Source organism: Chiloscyllium plagiosum, chromosome 17 (genome assembly GCF_004010195.1).
Source record: "Chiloscyllium plagiosum isolate BGI_BamShark_2017 chromosome 17, ASM401019v2, whole genome shotgun sequence".
Classification (NCBI taxonomy): Eukaryota; Metazoa; Chordata; class Chondrichthyes; order Orectolobiformes; family Hemiscylliidae; genus Chiloscyllium; species Chiloscyllium plagiosum.
In genome coordinates, this window is record NC_057726.1 from 60,842,070 (window position 1) to 60,863,838 (window position 21,769).

A 21,769-nucleotide genomic window follows, 5' to 3' on the forward strand; every position below is an offset into this window, starting at 1 on the left:
CTCTCCTACCCCCTCTCTCTCTCTCTCTCTCCTACCCTCTCTCTCTTTCTCCTTTTCTCTTTTTGTCTGTCTCTCTTGACTACATTGATTTATAAATCATTCATTCTCCTGGTCAAATCCTTTCATGGCCTGACACCCTCTCATCTTTAGAATTTGCTCCAACCCTACAACCTCAGGGGACTGTACAGACCTTCAACTTTGATATTGTGTAAACCCTATTCCCATTGCCCTGTCATTAGTGACAAGTCATCGAAACCTCAAGATCCTGAATTCCCCACCTAAACCCCTCACCTCTCCTCTTACATCCTACAGATTACTTGTCCAAACCATCAGGCAGCCATCTTAATCCCATTTGTTTTATCTTAGTGGCAGTTTTTATTTAATTCTTCTGTGAAATACCTCACCAATATTTTATTGCCTTGAGGGTGTTCTATAAATATAACATCTTTACTTATCTTTAGCAAAGTGATACAGTAAAAATGATAAATTTTGTGATTTCATTTTGTATCAGCATTGGACCACAGATTTGCTAACGATCAAGGTAAAAACTTCTTTAAGCCAAAGTTGCAGTAAATTGCATTTTTCAACCAAACCAATATGGGAGGTTTGAGCTTGCAAAACTACAATATATTGTGACGGAACTTCTGTAGCCAACTATGGTAGAGAATTGCAATGAATTAGCACTTTGTGAAAACAATGCTTCTTACCTCAGTGCTACGTGGCCTACCTCTTATTCTAAGACTCTGTCCCCTCATTCTAGATACCCCAGCCAGCGAACTATGCTTCCTACATATAATCTATCAAGTTCTGGAAGAATTTCATGCTTTAGTTAGATTGCACCTTGTTCTTCAAAACATGAGAGAATTCAGGTCAAGTCTGCTCCCTTATAGCATTGAATTAATACTTGAATGTTTTAATGTTTGTTTATCATCCTGATTTTGCTTGTTTTCTTGCTTATTAAATGTTCTTTGTTTGAAATTCCCTAGTTAATAGGGAACATTCAGCAGGCAATATAATCAGCTTTAACTGCTATTAGTAAGCCTTGCTACTAGTAATAAAACTTTTGAAATTAATAAATTGTACCTAAATTTTGAAAATAAATATGAAAAGTACCAAGCAATCAACCTACTATCTGTTGCCCTGTGATGCCATAGTTGACTTTTCTCAAAATGTAGTTAATCTGTTCACTGCTGTCCCTGGGCCCTCCTCTTAATCATTCTATGGGTGCTGCTGTCCTGTTTCTGGGTTCTCTTTTCTCTTTTTTTTGCCATGTGGCTCGAATACCGGTTTAACCCAGAGTCAAGAGACTGCCTGTTAGGCAGGACCAATGCTGTACACTACAAGGAGTCATGTATGTATGCCTTGATGTCTATTGTGTGTTTTCAAGGACTTGAAGGTGAGCCTTCAAGGGTTTAATGGAGCAGAACTGCTTTCTGGCATTGAGCATGTGACTGAGATATTCATAGTTTGCTTCAGGCATTTTGCTCCCCAACTCCCATTTTCTAAACAGTTTATAAATTTTTCTCTAAACAAAGTATAGGCATTCTAAACATGCTGTCGCCATGAACTGAATGAATATCTAATATTGTTACAATAGTGCATGCAGACTATAGCAGTCTATAGGATTTCAGTGAGTCCCTCTCTCACTGCACGCCCCAGGTAATCTCCTCTGCCCTGAAGCTCTTCAGCCACATTCTCAAACCGACTCACTACCACAGCCACATCTCCTTCCTCAGCACCTGCCTATGGAACCGACTGACTCCGGACTAAGGTCAGACCAACAAAATTTGGACCCAACCAGTACCTACAACAAATCCGAAGCCTCCAGCAACAGCCCTCCCTCCGGATCCTTCGCTCCACGCTTGCAGCCATGCGCCACTACCTACATTCCCTGCAATTAGACCTACTCCAGCTCAGGACAACACTCTCACAGACCTGCAAAGGACCTCTACTGTTCTTCATCCACAGAAGAATCCATACACTAAACAAACAGTTCTTTTTAGCCATATCGGAAATTAAAGACAGTAAGTACCAAAAACTTTCATGTACTTAGCCCGACACTCTGGGTTCCTCAACTGTTCCAGAATCTTCCATCGGCCTCCGAAATCACTCCGGTGCCATGAACCACGCGGCTGCTACAGCGCCCGCGGCAACAACTGCCGCCGCGAACCATGCAGGTCCTTGGACTCCTCCATCGCCAGACCATAGCAACACGACGGTTGGAGGAAGAGCGCCTCATCTTCTGCCTCGGAACCCTCCAACCACAAGGGATGAACTCAAATTTCTCCAGTTTCCTCATTTCCCCTCCCCCCCCACCTTATCTCAGTCAAATCCCTCAAACTCAGCACCGCCTTCCTAACCTGCAATCTTCTTCCTGACCTCTCCGCCCCCACCCCCACTCCGGCCTATCACCCTCACCTTGACCTCCTTCCACCTATCACATTTCCAAAACCCCTCTCCCAAGTCCCTTCTCCTTACCTTTTATACACACTTTCCTCATTCCTGAAGAAGGGCTCATGCCCGAAACGTTAATTCTTCTGCTCCTTGGATGCTGCCTGACCTGCGCTTTTCCAGCAACACATTTTCAGCTCTGATCTCCAGTATCTGCAGTCCTCACTTTCTCCTCCATGCAGTCTATACTCAGCCAAGAGCCTTTTGTTATCTAAAATTTTGTCATTTCCTGGAAGTTCTCCCTGATATGGCATTATTGGCTGTCAGCATTTTGCGAGCATCACCCCCAAGGGGTCCTTGTTCCATGAGCCTGGACTCGGCGTATTTATAGACTTTTCAAGCTTAGGACAATGTACTCCAAGTTCAAGCCACATTGAGCATGGCTCCCTGAATAATAATCAAAAATAAGACTTTATCTGCTAGTTGTAGAGCATGGCTGTAATTATGATGTTTCTACTGCTACTTAAATTCTCCAATATGTATGTCTTTGGTTCTAGATAAAGCAGTGCTTTCCAACATTGAATTGCTTCGAGAACATAGGGTTTTTAAGGTGGGAAAAAATGAAATGTGCAGTAAGCAGGTGTGTTTGTTGGGAGGGCTCTATCTACTCCATTTTTCACTTAGCATATGCAAGTGCACAGTTGCAGCATTATTTGCAGGCCTGAGGGTGGTTAGGTTGCACTACCATTTTGTACTAAACACCATCTATTCTCTTGTTCAGGCTTTTCATTCTATCCATTGTGGTGTTGCCCCTTCTGTGGTTTCTTTTTCCTTTGCATTCTTTTTGAACAATATAGTTGCTAGGTCATCACCTACGCAAGTCGCGAGAGTCGTAATTTCACAGTATTTGTCTGAAACAAAATACTGGAGACTGACTTCATTCGATAGGTTCATGGTAATGTGAAGTTCATAACGAACTGAGTTTTGGATTTTGGCATGTTTGTACGTGTAATTAGTTCAGTGTTGCTGGCATTGGGCATATGAGCTGTTACTTAAACTTTTTTTCCCTAAAGTGTCAGCTCAAATCATTGTCCTGTCAGTCACTGGGAGCGTAAGTGTTATTACAATGCAGTAAGGACACAGACATTTTAAAATCTTTTAGATTTGAAATAGAAATAACTATGTCCAAAGAAATTAAGTTTCATCACTAAGAAGCAAACGAATAACTAACCTGAAGAGTGAATTAGATTTAAACTAGGTATAGCAAGATAAGAGGGAAAGAGATTGCATTGGGAAGGAGGAAAAGAGTCAAAGTTAAAATACAAAATGTTATTTGTTCAAATCTCAAAGGTGAATTTACACATAATTGAATTAATGATTATTTTGTTTAAAATATACTTTTGGTGTTATGGCACAGCTCAAAACTACTGAGGCAAGTTTTAATTTTGGTTTACTTTACAAATCCAGCATATTCTGTAATAAAAGTAGCAGGGAGCTTAAGGGTGAGCTGCAGGTTTTGTGACAGACAGCAGAGTGGTATAACTCTATGACATTATAGCTCTTGACAGCTCGTGGAATATTTCTTTAGTTGAATTTGCTGACTGGTCAATAACAACAACATGTTCTGTGAGCAGTTACTTTTAAAACAGGATTTGAACCGTACATTATGAACTGGAACCTGGTGAATATTTGCTTATTCATGGTTTTTCTTTGAATTTTGATCCACAGCTTGGTCTGTCAAAACAGAAATGTTGACAGTCTTGGTTGCTAAAGACTATGAGGTCACTTGAAAGTGATGCAAAGAATGGTTGCTATTCGTAAACGAAGCTGCTGGGAAGTTGTTGTGAATAAGAGGGTTCCAACATGACACTCAGCAATCATGAAGGTTATAATTGTTACTAATCAATGAGATAAAAAAAAATCAAGGCCACTCATTTATACTTATTACCCAATAAGCTATTTCAAAAATGACTGATTTTTAAAAAATCAACATTGCTGAGTTTGGATAGTTGATCAGTGGTAGCAGTATAACTTGCACAGTTCCTTTGCAGCAGTAACAAAGTGGTGTACTGTTGCTGGTGTCATAGTTCTAATGAAATATTGAATCAAGGTCCTTTCTGTAGATGAGTGGTATAATTTTGAAGAAGAGTAACTTGTTCTCCCTGGAATAAAGCTGTTGAAAGGGGGAGAAGTACAATGGGATCATAAGGGAATGTTAGGGAAAGGCTACGGGAGGTTAGTAATCAAAGGCGCAGTGGATCAAAAGAGGAAAAGAATGATGGTTATAAAGAAGACTCAATGTCAATTCAGAATAGGTTCTGAGGATTTTTTTTTTAAACAGCAAGAAAAAGCACAGAAAACAAGAAGCAGGTGCTGGGGTGGGAGAAGAGGGAAGTGTTCAAATGGAGGAAAGAATTCATGGTTTGAAGTTGTAGAACTTAATGTTGAATCCAGAAGGCTGTAAAGTGCCTATCTAAGAATTAAAATGTTATTTCTTTAGCTTGAATTGACTTCACTGGAATGCTGCATCAGACCTAGGACTGAAATGTGAGCATAAATACATATGTGCACTGAAATGGCAAATGACTGAAAATTGGGGGTCATGCTTGCTGATCAAAAAGGTGTAAAGTGGTTACTCAAACTGTATTTGCTGTCTCCAGTGTAAAGAAAGTGGGATTGAGTGTGGACCAAGTTAAAAGTTATACAAGTAGATTTCTACTTCGTATAGGAGTGGAGTGGTTGAGGCCAATGAACAGTCAGGAGAGAGAAGGTACAGGAACAAGTCTTGTATACTGAGATTACATGGAAACGTATTGATGGGAGGGAGGTGGTAGTGGTGTGGAGGCTGTGGCTTGGGCATGATGGAGGAATGGGCTCAGGTGCTGTAGGACAAACAATTGCTACAGAGTACTGAAGGGGGAAGGGAAGATGTTTGGCAAATTGCTGAAGGTGGCAGAATTGGCAGATGATCCTTTGAAAGCCAAGGGTGGTGGATGGCAAATAAGAAGAGTGCTGTGGTGTTCAGGATGGGAAGTGCTGTGTAAAAGTGAAAGAGGAAGTGTAGGAAATGGGTTGGATGTGGCTGTGGGGTGGAGATGGAGGGATTTGAGGGAAAGGAAGGCCTGTCAAAGCATCTTTGTGGAAGGAAGCATATAACAGATGTACTGCACAACTGTGAAAGTGGAACTGATGTCCTTGCTGATGTCCTGGTCAATATTTATAGCTTAAGTGGCAGCTTCAAACATATTAACCCATCATTAATATATCATTGCTTGTGGGAGCTTGCTTACCATGTTTCCTACAATGACAATGGTAACTATGCTGCAAAAGTCCTCTCTTGGGATAAGTGTATTGGGATGTTCTGAGATTGTCAAAGGCATTGTATAAATACAAGTTTGTTTCCTTTTTGTAGTGGATATATTTATATGAAAAGACATATTTTTTGTATTTTAGAAAAAAAACGATTTTGGTCAGCTGCCTACACTCAAGGTTGAAAAGCATCCTTCAGTTTAAAAAAAAGTCTGAACTTTTTAGGACTTTAAATGGAATTTTCTCCGAGGAATAAATGAACTTTTTCAGGAATCTGTGTGCTAGACACTGTGCAGACTTCTAATGTAAACACATTGTCCTGTATCACAGAAGATTTGTTCTGGGGGTTATTGTGTTGTCTAGTTGCTGCCACTTTATTACTGTGATCTGCTTTCCTGACCTGGCTCTAGAGACTGTACTGTCACACACAAATGGAGTTGATATGATATCCTATATGATTCCTATCTGATCCTGGTCCATGTGTGATTGGTGTTGGAGGTCTCTCCTCTTACTGTCTCTTCAAAGAGATCAAGTATATGCAGAGGAACCTCTATCATCCAGCATTTGATAATCCGAATTTCAGATTGTCTGGCAAGATTGCAAGGTTCCGATGCTTGGCTAAACTGTTGTGGAATTCCATTATCCAAACAAAATACTCCCCGCCCGTGTTACTTGGATAATCGAGATTCCTCCGCATTGTGCAATGTTAGCTGGATCCATAGAGTATAAGTGAGGCAGAGTCTCAATTGGAATAATATTACACCTTCAGTAGTGGATGAATGCATCATTCTACAATGTCTTATTAATACTCCTTCATGAACTTTTAAGCTGTTTAAGTTTACATTGAGACCATATATTGCTATTATTTCTGAGATTAGAAGATTGTGGAAGTTACACTTAGCTATTAAAGCAGGTGAGAAAGGAAATCCACAGTTACAGCTCTGTTGGTGTAACTTGTTCAAAAATTATTTCGATGTGTAAATAAGAATGAAGTGACTGAACACCTTGAACATTTATAGCTGATTAGAGAACCAGCATGGATTTGTAAAGAATAGTCATGTCTGACAAATCTAATTACATTTTTTGGAGAGAGATGGGAAATATCTAGGATTTTTTTTATATGGATTTCCAGAAGGCATTTGTTAAAAGCCCTCACTGAGGGCTGTTAGTTGATTTTGAAGTTGATAGAATTGAAGGACAATTAGTGGCCAATTATCTCAGCATTCTGATTTGAATAGAGATAATTGACAAACTCTGGAAGGATGGGACTAGTGGTTTCCTACAGGTGTTTATGCTGGGTCTTAAGTTTTTATCATGTTTATGCATGAGTTGGATTATGGGGTAGAATGTCACATAGCTGAATTTGCCTTGAGTTTTTCAAAATCATGGGATGCAGACATTGCAGGTTGGGCCAGCATTTATTGTCCATCCTTAATTGCCCTTAAGGCAGTGGTGAGCTGCTTTCTTGAGCCACTGCAATCCATGTGGCGTGCACTCAATGCTGTTAATGGCTTCCTGGATTTTGACCCAGGGCAGTGAAGGAATGGTGATACAGTTCCAAGTCAAGCTGATCTGTGGCTTGAATGGGAACTTGCTCGTGGTTGTGTTATGTATTTGCAGCCCTTAGCCTTCTAGGTGGCTGAGTTTGAGGGTTTGGAAAGTGCTGTTCAAGGAGCCTTAGTGAGAAATTGTAAGCTAGAAGGTCTAGATTAAGTCTCACTTGCACCAGAGGTATCAAAACATCTGAGCATTTTAATTAGAAGTATCTGCTCCGAGGAACTGAGGACTGTTGTGGTGCATTGGTAGTGTTTCTACCTCTGAACCAAGAGGTTGAAGTTCAAGTCTCTCATGCTTCATTGGTATGTAATAATATCTTTGAACGGGTTGATTTTTAAAAAAAATCTACCCTGAGAAACTTCTGCAGTAATATCCAGGGACGGAAATGAATGACTGCCAGCATCCACAGCCATGTTGTTCCCTGTGAACTTTGACTCCAGATTTTCCACTGATTCCCATTGACTCAAGTTTGTCAGTGCTCCTAGATGCCACACTTGGTCGAATTCTGCCTTGTTGAGGGTAGTCACTGCATCTCACTTCCGGAGTTCAGCTTTCTTTCATGTTTGGACCAAGGCTGTAAGGCAGTCAGTGAATTTTGCTGAATACTGCATCATATAACACTGTTGACAATATCTTTTACCACATTTGTGCTAATTATTGCGAGTAGAGTGATGAGAAAATTGGCCAGTTGGATTTGTTCTGCTTTCTGTCCACAACAACACTGGGCAATTTTTCATGTAGTTAGATAGATGCCAATGTGCAGCTGCAGTGAAATAGCTTGGCTAGGAGTGCACCTGTTTGTGGTGCACAAGTCTTCATTACTATTGCCAGAATTTTGTCAAGGCCAATTGCTTTTGCAGTATCCAATACCTTCAGCCATTTTTTTTGTTTTTAAAAAGTAGAGTGAATCAAATTGGTTGAAGACTAGCATTTGTAATTTTGGGGATCCCAGGAGAAGGCAGCAGTGCATGTCCACTTGGCTCTTCCGGATTAGTCTTGACTTGTGAACTGGTACGCTGGGCACTCTGAACATTGCAGCCTATTCTAGCGAGTTATTAAATTTTCCACTTCCATTCATTGTTGGACATGGCAGGTTTACAGAACTTGTGATATGATCCCTTAGTGATGGTATTGCTATACTATCTAACACTGTAGATGTGAGCCTAAAACTATGGATCTGCTGATAGATTATGTGGGCAAAATTGTGCCAAATGGATTTCAGTGTTGGCAGATGTGAAGTAATCCACTTTGGACTTAAAACAAAATATGACAAAGTACTTCTAAAAGGGTGAAAAAGCAGAAAATTGTGGCAGTCCAAAGAGATTTATGGTCCCAAAGTTATAGGTCAATAAAATGTCATGAACAGGTACAGAAACTAATCAAGGTTAATTTAATAGCCTTTCTATTTGAAGGATAGAAGTCATGCTTTGGCTACATAATGTTCTGGTTACACCATACTTGGAATGCTACAATTATTCCGTGCACAATGCCACCTTAGGAAGCTTGCATTGTCCTTTGAGGGAGTACAGTGTAAATTTTCCAGAAGTGTACTTGAGACACCAAAAGTTGCTCATTATGGATACATTAAGGGATGTAGCCCCTCCAAGTTGGAAGGCTGTGTCGATTTAACTCCAATTTACACCATACTGGATCAGATGAGGTGATTAAAGTGGAATTATTTTTCTTGTTTAGGTTTAGGGGACATAGTCTAAAATTTGGAGCCACACATTTCTGAACTAAAATTGAGAAGCACTTCCACATAAGGATAGTAACTATGAATTTGTCTTTTGTAAGTGGATTTACGCTAAATCAACTGGAAATTTTAAAAATCTGTGATTGAGGATTTTTGGGATCCATAAGCATTGAGGGAAATAGGACAAAGGCAGGTATATAGTTACATGAAGCAGCCAAAATCCACTTGAATGATGCAACAGCCTAAAGTGCTAACTGTGTCCTGTTCCAGTTCTGTACTCAGGAACTTTACACACAATTTTGTTCAGGATGCAAAGCGATGTTCAGCCTTTTTCTTAGAGAAACTTAAATAAGACCAGTTATAAGTTTAATACATTATCTCTATATAGAAGCCAAAATTTGCTAACTGCTGTGTCAATCTTTACTATGTAAAATGTTAAAACAAAACTACAGTTTGCTTCCTGTGGCTTATTGCATCTGAATTTCATCACTTGGTTTTTTTTCAAGAATACGGAGACAGGTTTACTTTTAATTTTCTGCTTAACTGGGGATTAGTATGCTGTGAGAGTTGCATTGTTCTGCATAGAAGAAATGTGTGTGACTCAACTAGTGTAATTCTTGAATTTTGCACTCATTACCTGTTATGTAGAACTGAAATATTGTGAACCCTGAACTTGAGATTACCGTGCAAATCAAGCACTTATTGGGAAAGCTCATTTATAACCATTGCATCGTAGACAATTTTGGTACTACAGTGTGTCATCTGAATGCATTAAATTTTAAGAACTTTGTGGCTACATAAAGACAGGAATTAAGTTGACGAGATGTGTACAGAAGAAAACTAGCATGATCCTTGGCTCAACAAAAAAAGGCCAACAGCAGAGAAAGGGTTTTGTCTGATTTAAACTGGGTACTGTTTTAGGATTAGGGAGTGTAGACATTGCTGTAGTTTCTAATTTGTAAGTGAATATCCTTCAGCATCCATAAGCACTGTATTCTCAGTGCTCTGGAGCTTTAGCCTCGTGACACTACAGAAAATAGTGGGCTTCACACTTCTGAAACTGGATCCTCAAGTAATTGAATTAGGTACCTTTTGAGTGTGCAAGCATTAGCTTCACCAGATATAATTGTGTAAAGAGGGAATAAGTTTAGCCCGGGTGGAGAATGGAGTTATATAAGCTTAACTACCCCCTTCCCAAAGCATATTGTGTTTGGACACTGCTCAGAACTGTAAAGGTTGGGGCAATAGGCAGTTTGCAGGGGTTAGAAACTTAGCTGTATAGGCAGTTCTTTGGTTGTATTCTTGTTTTAAAAGATTGTGCTTTAGATTATCCCCTATTCGTCAGTTGCGTGACCCCTAATTTGTGTTGACGAAACATGCATTATAGCAGAATGACCTGTATAAATAAAGGGCAGGACCGACTTCTCAATTTTTGAAAGATTGTGATATTTGCTTTCATAAGTAATGCCTGTGATTTGAAGTAAGAATTGTCTTGTCACTTGAAAATTGGAGAGGTGGCTGGCAGGAAATGGAATGAAGGGCTGGAGGTGCAAAGCAGGAAAATGTGACTGAAATGTTTTATATGCGATGGATAAGTATTGATGTGTGTTGGTTGAATCCATTTCCGTTTGTGCTGCAATTTCATGTGTAGATAAATTAGGAGTGTCATGCATGTACATACGTATATCCATAATACGTAAATATATCTTATGCTTCAGATACAAGTATTGCATGCTTTCACAAATTCTCTATTTGGTTTTCAGCAAGTGCAAGGTTTATGTACCTTATTGCAACTCTGAGGTATTTGTCGATATGGTGCAGAAAGAGGCCTGATTTAAATAGTTCTTTACATGTTGGAGCAGACTGTGAAATAACTGTTGAATTCCTTGCTGCAGTAGAAACAGTGCCAATGATGTAGGGTGTTGAATGCTTAGAGGAAGGATGCAGGTTGCAGTTTGTTTTCACAAAAAGCACCTGGCTAGTAGTTCTTGAGTACTGAGTCTTTAGCTTTGACTCATCAATCATGAATAGGAACTGTCAAATGCACAGGTTTGATGAATAAAATCTGTTTACCTTTTTGCTTTGCCACAGTAACCAGGATGATTACCAGTTGGTGCGAAAACTTGGCCGTGGGAAGTACAGTGAAGTATTCGAGGCTATTAACATAACAAACAATGAAAAAACAGTAGTCAAAATACTGAAAGTGAGTATGTTTTTTTTCTGTTCAGCTTCTCATGGTCTGTATTCTGCATGTAGGCTTAGTAATGCATTATAGTCAATATTAGGCACAGTGTGAGCATTTCAGTATCATTTTGCATCTACTCTACCCATATAAATCAATCACTATAGCATGATAGTCATACAGCACAGAAACAGACCGTTCAGTCTGACTCATCCGCGCCAACCAGATGTCCCAATCTGACCTAGACCCATTTGCCAGCATTTGGCCCATATCACTCTAAACCGTTCCTATTCCTATACCTTTCAGATGCCTTTTAAATGTTGTAATCATACCCTCTTTCACCACCACCTCCTCTGGTAGCTCCATTCCATACACGCACCGCCCTCTATGTGAAAACATTCACTCATGTCCTTTTTAAAATCTTTCCCCTCTCATCTTAAGCCTATGTCCTCCTGTTTTGGACTTGCCCAACCTTGGGGGAAAAAAAAACTTTGACTATTCACCCTATCCATGTACCTCATGATTTTATACATCTCAGCCTTTGATGTTCCAGGGAAAGAAAGAAGTCCCTGTCTTTTCAGCTTCTCCCTATAACTCAAACCCTCCAATCCCAGCAATATCCTTGTAAATCTTTTCTGCACCCTCTCAATTTTTACAACATCCTTGCTATAGAAAGGCAATCAGAATTGTAGTTCATATTCCAAAAATGCTCTCACCAATGTACTGTACAACCTCAACGTGACACCCACTCCTATACTCAATGACCAATGAAGGCGAGTGTGCCAAATGCTGCCTTCACCACCCTGTCTACCTTCCACTTTCAGGGAATTAAGCACCTGCACCCTGAGGTCTCTTTGTTCGGCAACACTCTCCAGAGCCCTATATAAGTCCTACCTAGTTTGCTTTACAAAAATCCAACATCTCACATTTATCTAAATTAAACTGCATCTGCCAGTCCTTAGCCCATTGGCCCATCTGATCAAGATCCTGTTGTACTTTGAGATAATCTTCTTCACTATCCACGACACCACCCATTTTGGTGTCATCTGCACACTTACTAACTATACTTCCTATATGCACATCCAAATCATTTAATATAAATGAGAAGAAGCAGTGTACTCAGGACTGATACTTGTGGCACGCCACTGGTCACAAACATCTGGTCCCAAAATCTTCCCTCTACCACCACTCTCTGTCCTTCAAGGCAGTTTGTTTCCAGTTGGTGGGCTCTCCTGGGTCGCATGTGATCTAACCTTACTAAATAGTCTACCATGTGGAACCGCATCAAGCATTTTACTGAAGTCCATATAGACAATGTCCACTGGACTGCCTTCATCGATCTTCTTTGTGTCCTCTTCTAAAACTTCTAAGTTAGTGAGACATGATTTCCCATGCACAACGCTATGCTGCCTTGTAGGAATCAAAAAAAAAGTAATGTTGGATAATGAATGGAGGCTTTTTGAAGATTTAGCAGAGGCATTTTGTTAGGTGATTTAATAGTGTTGTAAGTCATTTGGTAATGGTTGATGTTGTAGATTTCTTAAATTAAGGACTTAATTTGCCAACCTCATTTGTTGGTTGACTGTAAGACTATAAAACCACAATAATGATTAACAACAAGACCCAACTTGGTGTTTCTGTCCACTAGTCACTGTTGAAAAATATGTAGGCAGCAGATGGTTCTTAAAACAAAATTCTGGAGGTTGATTCCTTTTTAGATGTTGAGTTAGTTGCTTTCATTCGGTTCATATGGTGCTCAGACTCCTACGTTAGAAGGCATAAATTGCCACAGTTTGCAATGTGTGCAATGCAATAAAGTATATTTTTGATGACAACTATAATAGTTTTGTTGCTACTTTGTGTTCAGCCTGTTGACTATCACTGTAAAGACTTGTGACTAATGCCAGTTGGATACTGAAGAGTGTTAGCTGCCCATGGAGATGTCCCATAGTGAATAGTTGACTATTTCAGGAGAAAAGATTCAGAAATACAATTCTGGGATACAGAACAAATGTGGAGTGCCATTGGGTTACACTGCATGTAGTGTAGCAGTTTAATTGCAATCTCCACAGGTAGCCCTGTAAATTGGCAAACCACTGAACCATTTGACAATTCTAATGATTAGGCTAACAATTAAATGAAAGATCATAGGAAAAGGGTAAAGCTGCTTATTTTTGATTAGTCAAAATGTTATGAACTGAAACTTGTATTGCCGGTTTCTCCTTTTCATTTTTATTTTCTTGGCATTTTCTGGCTTTTCATCTGTGCAATGAACTCAGTGTGATCTCTTGGATTTTAGAAGTACATGATTTAATTGAACCAGCTCCATAGGGGGTGTCTGTAGCACCACGAAAATGTCAAGTATAGATGAACGTGAAAAGATGGGAAGGATTTGTTACAGTATTTGAAAGACTTGTTTTCAACTAAATCAATTCTTGAAATCTCTTCCGGAATATAGAGGAAAATGTGGCATTTGGAGTCATTTGTATTTTGTCAGTTTATCAAATTTACATTTTTTGCGTACTGAAAATCTGCAGGGAAAGCTTAAACTTTTGTAAAATCAACAAAATTGTTGGTCAATCGAATTGTAAGAAGCAACTGTCTGCAATAAATGTAACATAGCTAAATCATTTCACAGGTTGGCGCAACATTGAGGGCTGAAGGGCCTGTACTGCGCTGTAATGTTCTATGTTCTAAATGGGAGCCAGTTACAAGGCTGTTCTATAATTATGCATTATTAGTATATGCTGTTCTGTCAAAGCTGCTAGAATGCCAACCATCTGTTTCTAAGAAAGTTTTGGGAGCATTTATCACACTTCAGGCAACAGAATTCCACCATCACACTTTATATAATACACCAGTGATTCACAACTGAATATAACTTTTAACAAGGGCACAGATGCCCAACTGTTATCCCAGTTGTTGCGATAATGAGGTGAGATGCCATGCAACTGCTAATCTAGAGAAACCTCTAACAGATGCAGGTATAATCAAAACATTTAAAAGACATTTAGGCAGGTTTGAAGAGGAAAGGTTCGGAGGGATGTGGGCCAAATGCAGGCAAATGGTTAAGTTTAGTTTGCGAAACTTGGGCAATGTGGATGAGTTGAACTTAAGGGTCTGTTTTCTATGCTGTATAACTCTAACAGTAAGTTGTCTTTAATTGACCTCAACGTTCACTGACATAATTTCCAGAAAAGTATTTCACTAGTGGCCTTAAGGGGACTGAATAGATTATTGGTGCAATAAATTTCCTGCTTCTCGGATGCAGCGTGACCTGCTGTGCTTTTCGAGCACCACTCTAATTTAGACTCTGATTTCCAGCATCTGCAGTCCTCGCTTTTGCCGAGATTATTGGTGCAAGCCCATCACTACCTTTGATTTGTTTACTTGTGTGTGAAAGCTGTTTTTTTCAGGGTAAAGTTACCCTCTTTCTGTATTTGTATTTCATCCCTTCCTTTTATGAACGGTCCTGCATTTGCTATCCATGATTGAAAGGTTAAGTGGAAGTGAGTGTTATATAGAGTCATACAGATGTACAGCACAGAAACAGACCCTTCGGTCCAACTCGTCCATGCTGACCAGATACCCGGCCCATATCCCTCCAAACCCTTTCTAGTCATATACCCATCCAGATGCCTTTTAAATGTTGCAATTGTACCAGCCTCCACCACTTCCCCTGGCAGTTCGTTCCATACATGTACCACCCTCTACGTGGAAAAAGTTGCCCCTTGGGTCTCTTTTATATCTTTCCCCTCTCACCATAAACCTATGCCCTCTAGTTCTGGACTCTCCAAAGCCCAGGCAAAAGACTTTGCCTATTTATCCTATCCATGTCCCTCATGACTTTATAAATCTCGAAAAGGTCACTCCTCAGCCTCTAACACTCTGGGGAAAACAGCCCCAGCCTATTCAACCTCTCCCTAGAGCTCAAATCCTCCAACCCTGGTAATATCCTTGTAAATCCTTTCTGAACCCTTTCAAGTTTCACAGCATTTTGCTGCTATGTTTCATGATTACCTGGCATGTAATTGGAGTTGCAAAGTGGCTTAATCTATAAAAATAGATAGGTTACTCAGTTTGGGGCTTACTAAGTGGAAATGTGTAATGTTTTAGCGCATTCTGTTGTGTTGGAGGGAGAAATATGTTGCTAATATTTTCTGCATTAAGCTGTGGACTAAGCCAATACATTGTGCAAAAGGAGGTTAGTGCAAGAAAAACAGTACTGTAATACTGATCAGAAGGAAATTTAATTTCTTGATTAGTATATCTGTTTGCCAGACAGTACAAAAGACAGGTGATGCAGTTAATGGTGAGGAAACCTATCTTTGTTCTTGGAAACTCAGTTCAATATTAATGAGAGGGCTGGCATAAGAAGTATGGGAACAACATTAGTCCCTTGAATCTTTTCTCCCATTCAGAGAAATCATGAATCATCTCAGCCTTAATTCCTTATACTGTACTCACCTTTGCGCTATATCCTTACTATCTTTGGTTAACAAGCTAATAAGTTTCTGATTTACAAAGACAATTGCATGAGCAATAATTTATCATCCATGGAAGAAAGTTCCAAACATCTACAATTCTTGTGGGTAGAAGTGCTTGCTGACTCCCGTCCTGAAAAATACATCTCTGGTGTCCTTTCATCTCTCCAAACATAGATCGATTGTTGCACAGTTGCTGAGGAAACAATTGAGAGTTGAAATGATAGCTCCCTGAAAGTGTTTACCTGGAGGCCAGTTGTGTGACTGCACGTCTATAGCCAGGTTCACTATTTTTTGGTATTATATTGTATGATGTGTTTTAGTACTATGGGGAGGGAAAAGCTGATGGTAGACTTGAACTACTTATGGTAAGTTTTGCTGCTAACCATTCTGTTTGTAAGGAACTCTTGGTAATTATTGTCTAAATTCGTGAGGCTTGAAACCACATTTGTTTCGTGTCAAGTAGGAGGTCTGAAGCTGAGAGGTTGTTTCCTTCTTGGAAAAGTAGAGGACCAGAGAGCATAATCTCAGTAAGGGTTTTCCGATTTAAAATAAGTTTTTCTGCTTCATCTCTACCTAACCTATCAGCACCCTCTCTGCAAATGACATAAAACAGTGTCTCAGTTTTCAGTTTGTTTCTTGCTTCCTAGTTCTGATGACTATAAGATGAAAAACTTCACTTTCTAGTCTCCTTTTAGCAATGTTTAAGTTCTCTACTGCCGTGCTTTTGTTTCAGACAGATCAGGAGGAATCACCTCCGAGTGTAGTGAATCTGTGGAATTCTTCATGGAGGGCCTTTGAGGTCGTTGAGTATTTTCAAGGCTGAGACTCATTTTTAATCAGTGAGGGAATTAAGGGTTGACCAATCTGAATGGTAGGCAACTAGTGTTGAAGGTTATTAGATCAGACATTATCTCATTCAAGAGTGGAACAGATTTGATCAGCTGAATGGCCTATTTCTCCTTCTGTCTTCTTGAGATCTCTTAGAATTGACTCATTCCAAGTTAACGGGCCTCTCTCAAAGTCCAGAAGATCAGAGTACTTCAGAATTGCACTGCTGACTCATTAACCTGGCGGCTCATTAGGGCTGCATTGCTTCCCACTTTGAGGCTTGCTTTGCATGTTCATATCCAAGTGTATAGGTTGGTCTTGGACTAGGATCTCAAAGCTCTTTGCTGATATATTGACTGTTTTTAACTGTTCAAACATTTGTATGGATCTCTTGGTAACTCACTTAGTCTGTCAAGTATGACAATGGGTTAACTGCAATTTAGACATCCAGCTGACCAGCGTAACAGGTTCTGATAATTGTGAGATGACTTAAAGACATACAAGGTGATGAGAGGATTAGATAGGGTGGACATTGAGAGCCTTTTTCCATGGATAGTGATGGCTAGCACAAGGGGGCACAGCTTTGCATTGGGAGGGGATAGATAGAGGACAGATGTCAAAGGTAGGTTCTTTACTCAAGAGTATTAAGGCCTGGAATGCCCTACCTGCAACAGTAGTGGACTCGCCAACTTTAAGGGCATTTAAATGGTGATTGGATAAACATATGGATGATAATGGAATAGTGTAGGTCAGATGGGCTTCAGATTGATTTCACAGGTCAGTGCAACATCAAGGAAGGAAGCAACTTATCTTTGTGACATTTTCATATGCTGACAGTCATTCTGAGTGTAGGTAGTCATTGAGATGTTCAAATTGTCTCTTCATACCATTACAAACATATATAACTCTCCTTTGGCTACAGTTTGACTGCTGTGGTGACAATATTCCAGCAGAAAATAAGGATTTGAGTCATTCTAATGTGTGGAAGTTGGGATTCCTGGAGTTTTAATTTTAGGGAGTTTTAATTTTTCTAACTAGTTTGACTTGCAACTACATTGTCACTTTTTCACTTGTAACTAGTTCAAAATCTGGATCTATCGACACCATCTAGATGGTAATGGTTCAGGGGGTGCTTACCAGGGAAGAGGGGGACTAAGCCAGGAAATAAATGCTAGCTTTGTCAGTGATGCCCACATCCTAGGATAGAATACATTTTAAAAATTAACCCAATATTTATCTTGGGGAAATCTTTGGAATCCATTATTAGGGAAGTAGTAGCAGGAGATGTAGAGAATACTAATACAATTAAGATTTAACGTGGTTTTATGAAAGGTCATTATTTGATAAAGAGTTTCAGATTTATAAGCTTGCTTAGAGGAGGGACAAACAGAATAGATACAGGGGACTTGGGTGGAGTTTTGCATTTCCAAAAGAATTTGATAAGATGTGACATTACTGTGCAAGTTCAGAGCTCATGACATTAGGATGGTATATTAGCACGAAAAGGATTGGTTAATTAATTAACCAGACTTACAAGAGAGATGCCACAGAAGTCAGTGCTGGGTCCTCAATGATTTATAATCTGTTTAATGTGGATGAAGATATAGCGTATAGTATTCAAATTTGTTAATCATGCAAATGTAAGTAAGTTGAGCAAGTCTGTAATTTAATCTACAGAGGCATACAGGTAAGTGAGTGGGCAAAAAATTGGCACATGGCTTATAATGTAGATGAATAATATTGGTCTGTTTGGTAGGAAGAATCAAAAAGCAGAATTTGATTTAAGTGGAGGTAAACCACAAAATACTGCAGTATTGAGGAGTCTGGTTAAATCACAAAGTTAACATGCTAGTACAGTAATCAGGAACACAAATGAAGTTTTATTCCTTACAGTAATGGGGATGGAGTTTAAAAAAGAGAGAATTCTTGCTACATCTGCATGCAGTGATGGTGAGACCACACCCAGACTGTGTGCAATTTTTGCTTCCTTACTTTGGAATGTTTGTCCATGTATTGGAGGCAGTGCAGTGGATGTTGAAGGGGGTAATTTCTGGACCAAATTAATTGTTTTGTAAGAAAAGATGGGCAGGTTGGCCATATACTTAGTGGCGTTTAAAAGGATACAGGGTGATCTTATTGAAGCAATGGAGAGGGTTTGACAGGATAAATATTGAATGTCCCCCTTATGGGGGAGTCTTGAATTGGAGAGCACAGTTCCAAAGTAAGGAATCTTCTGTTTAACCCAAATGAGGCGGAGCTTAGATCATAAGACATATAAGTAAGAGGACATTCGGTCCATCAGGTCTTCTCTGCTACTCAGTGAGAATGGTTGATCTAATAATCCTCAAGCAACCTTGCTTTTTCCCCATAATTCTGGATTCCCTTACTAATTTAAAAATGTCTGTCAGTCTTGATTGTACTTAGCATCTGCAGCTCTCTGTGGTAAAGGATATCATAGACTCACTGCCTCATAAGGAAAAAGAAATCCTCCTCCTCTTGTAAATGGGATAACACTTTCAGAATAGGAACAAGCTTTCAACAGCCCCCAGAATGAATGTTTTCTTTCCAGAAGGTTGCCCCTCATTCTTCCAAACTTGAACATGCGTAGGTCCATTCTGTTGAACAACTTCTCATTAGAAAATCTCTCTGTACCCAGGATCAACCTTATAAACCTACACTGGATTGCCTCCAATGTCACTGTATATTTCATTAGATTAGAGGGTCAGCTTCTTTACTATGCTTTGTTAATCTTTGGATTTCTCTCCATTGCAGAAGAGTAGAGGCAGAGTCAATGAATTCTTGAATGCTAGGTTAGATAAATACTTGATTCACAAAGAAATTCAGCATAATAGAGGCAGGCAGTAGAATTCTATCCATAATTAGATCAGTCGTGAGCTTATTGGTCAGCAGAGCAAGATTGAGAGGCAAAACAGCCTATTTCCCCTGTATCTTATGTTGTGATATTTTTTGATTGTTAAATGAACTGCATTTGCCATTCACACCTCGCCTTTCCACCTTCAACTTTCTTTGGGGTTTTACACTGGAACCTACTGCGATGAGGATTTTTTTAGTCAAGCACCGTCCACAGGAGATTCGGGACCTGCCCGGACACATTAATAGAGCATAGAACAATGGAACATAGAACAGTACAGTGCAGAACAGGCCCTTCGGCCTTTGATGTTGCGCTGACCTGTGAACTAATCTAAGCCCATACTCCTACGCAATCCCATCATCATCCATGTGCTTATCCAAGGATTGTTTAAATCTCCCTAAGTGTCTATTTTCTTTATCAATCTGGTTAAAGAATTTTCACTGAGCATGAAGTCTGAACGAGGAAATATAAAATAGAATATTTAATTTGATTTGGAATCCATATACAGAAATTAAAACAAAATCTAAATAGTTCCAAAGACTCAACACCCTGAGTGTGTACATTTCTTGGTCCTAGATTGCCAACCTCTTGTGCCATTCATAGTTACTTAAATTGGAATTGACCTGCCGTGATTATGCAGGAGTGTTATATCTGTCACTTCAGTAAAGCATATCTTTTTTTGTCTACAACATTCTAAGGCAACTCTCATTGCCACATAGTTCTGATGAAGAGTCATCGGACTTAAAACATTAACTCAGCTTTCTCTCCGCAGATGCTGCCAGACCTGCTGATTTTCACCAGCAATTTCTGGTTTTGTTTCTGACAGCCATGTCCTGATTCCACATTTAATTGCATATGCAGCATCACTTATGTTTGTATGCTGTGAATTTAAATAACTGAACATTGGCAAGAGTGGCAGGGAAGCTAGCAAAAATCTAGACTGTTGCTTTCAGTCTTGCTTTTAGTCATCAGATTCTCCCCGGAATTTGGAAAATACATGATGCAATATGAGCTAGATTTTCAGCACATCTGAGGAGATATTCACACTTTTCTCAAAGTTGATCTATTCTAACCTTTATTTAAAATAGAGGATTTTTAAGTCAAGTTCATACATTTTCGAATTAACAGCTTTTGTTTTGTCTAATGTTTTTGAAATGCAGTTGATGAAATTGCAATCTGCCTCTGTCATTCTGGAAACTACCTAATGATGCACGAGCAGTGTTAATGACTTGAGTTTCGATTTATATTTAAACTCAGTTGACTTCCTTTGATATAGTGATGTCTTGCATCTGGCTATTTAGCAATGCATTTGTAGCATTCCAAATGTTTTGCTTCTAAAAATGCTCAATAATTTTCTGAAAAGAGAAAGCCAGGCAGTTTATTTTGCTTGAATTAAAACCTCACATTTGCAAATAAGATACATTAGCTACTTGTATTTGGGGTGTTTTATTTAATCACAATGTGCTTTATCAATGTTATGGACATTATAAAACAATTTCTGACAGTCTACCATGAGATGTTGGGGCAGATGACCAAAACCTGACCAGGGAGGTTATGTTGGGGAGTATCTTAGAGAAGTTTAGGAAGGAAATTACGGAGCTAGATCTTGGTTGCAGTTAAGTCAGGGGTGCTAAAGGATATTTTTGATTATGGGGCTAGAAGCAATTGCAGAGATAAGGACCAAAATAGTAAAAGGATTTGAGTGTGAAAAAGGTCAGAAGTTTAAAACTGAGGCTGTGCTGAACTGGGAGCCAATTTAGGCAAGGAAGCTAATGAGTGATTTGGACTTGTCGCAAGTTAGGACTCCGACAGAGTTTTTGGATGATGTCAAGTTTATATGTGATAGTGTTGTTGTGGTTCTGTTCACCGAGCTGGGAATTTGTGTTGCTGACGTTTCGTCCCCTGTCTAGGTGACATCCTCAGTGCTTGCTAGCCTCCTGTGAAGCGCTTCTGTGATCTTTCCTCTGGCATTTGTAGTGGTTTGAATCTGCCGCTTCCGGTTGCCAGTTCCAGCTGTTCAGTTGCAGTGGTCGGTATATTGGGTCCAGATTGATGTGCTTATTGATTGAATCTGTGGTAGTGTGCTAGAGTACTTTGGAATAGTCAAGTCTAAAGACAGCAGAAGGTTGGGTGAGAATTTTGGCAGCACACATGCTAAATAAAGGCTGAAGATGCGGGTGCTGCAGAGATGAAAATATTTGGCCTCTGATCTCAAAGTATGCATACAGCTACAATTACTTACGTTCTCCGAGTCAATACTTAAGCAAAGATCTTAGACTGGCCAGTATCGTAGCTAAATGTCACATCACACTAAATGACTCTACATTACTGATGAGCAAAGCTCAGTTGCTAGCAAGATACCAAATTTATAATTTTAGTACTGTATGGATTTCCATATAATTAACTTCTCTAGAAATCTTGCTTCATGTGAATCTTTATTTTTAAACAGA

At 39.4% G+C, this 21,769-nt stretch overlaps 1 protein-coding gene across 2 annotated transcripts in view; it reads left to right on the forward strand.

Annotated features, from left to right (window-relative positions):
* The window catches only part of csnk2a2b (casein kinase 2, alpha prime polypeptide b), a 71,005-nt gene that overhangs the window by 16,657 nt on the left and 32,579 nt on the right, over positions 1–21,769 (forward strand). For both annotated transcript variants that reach the window (XM_043707287.1, XM_043707288.1), the window contains exon 2: positions 11,042–11,153. In XM_043707287.1, coding sequence (XP_043563222.1) covers positions 11,042–11,153 — 112 coding nt within the window. The remainder of the gene's footprint in view (positions 1–11,041; positions 11,154–21,769) is intronic.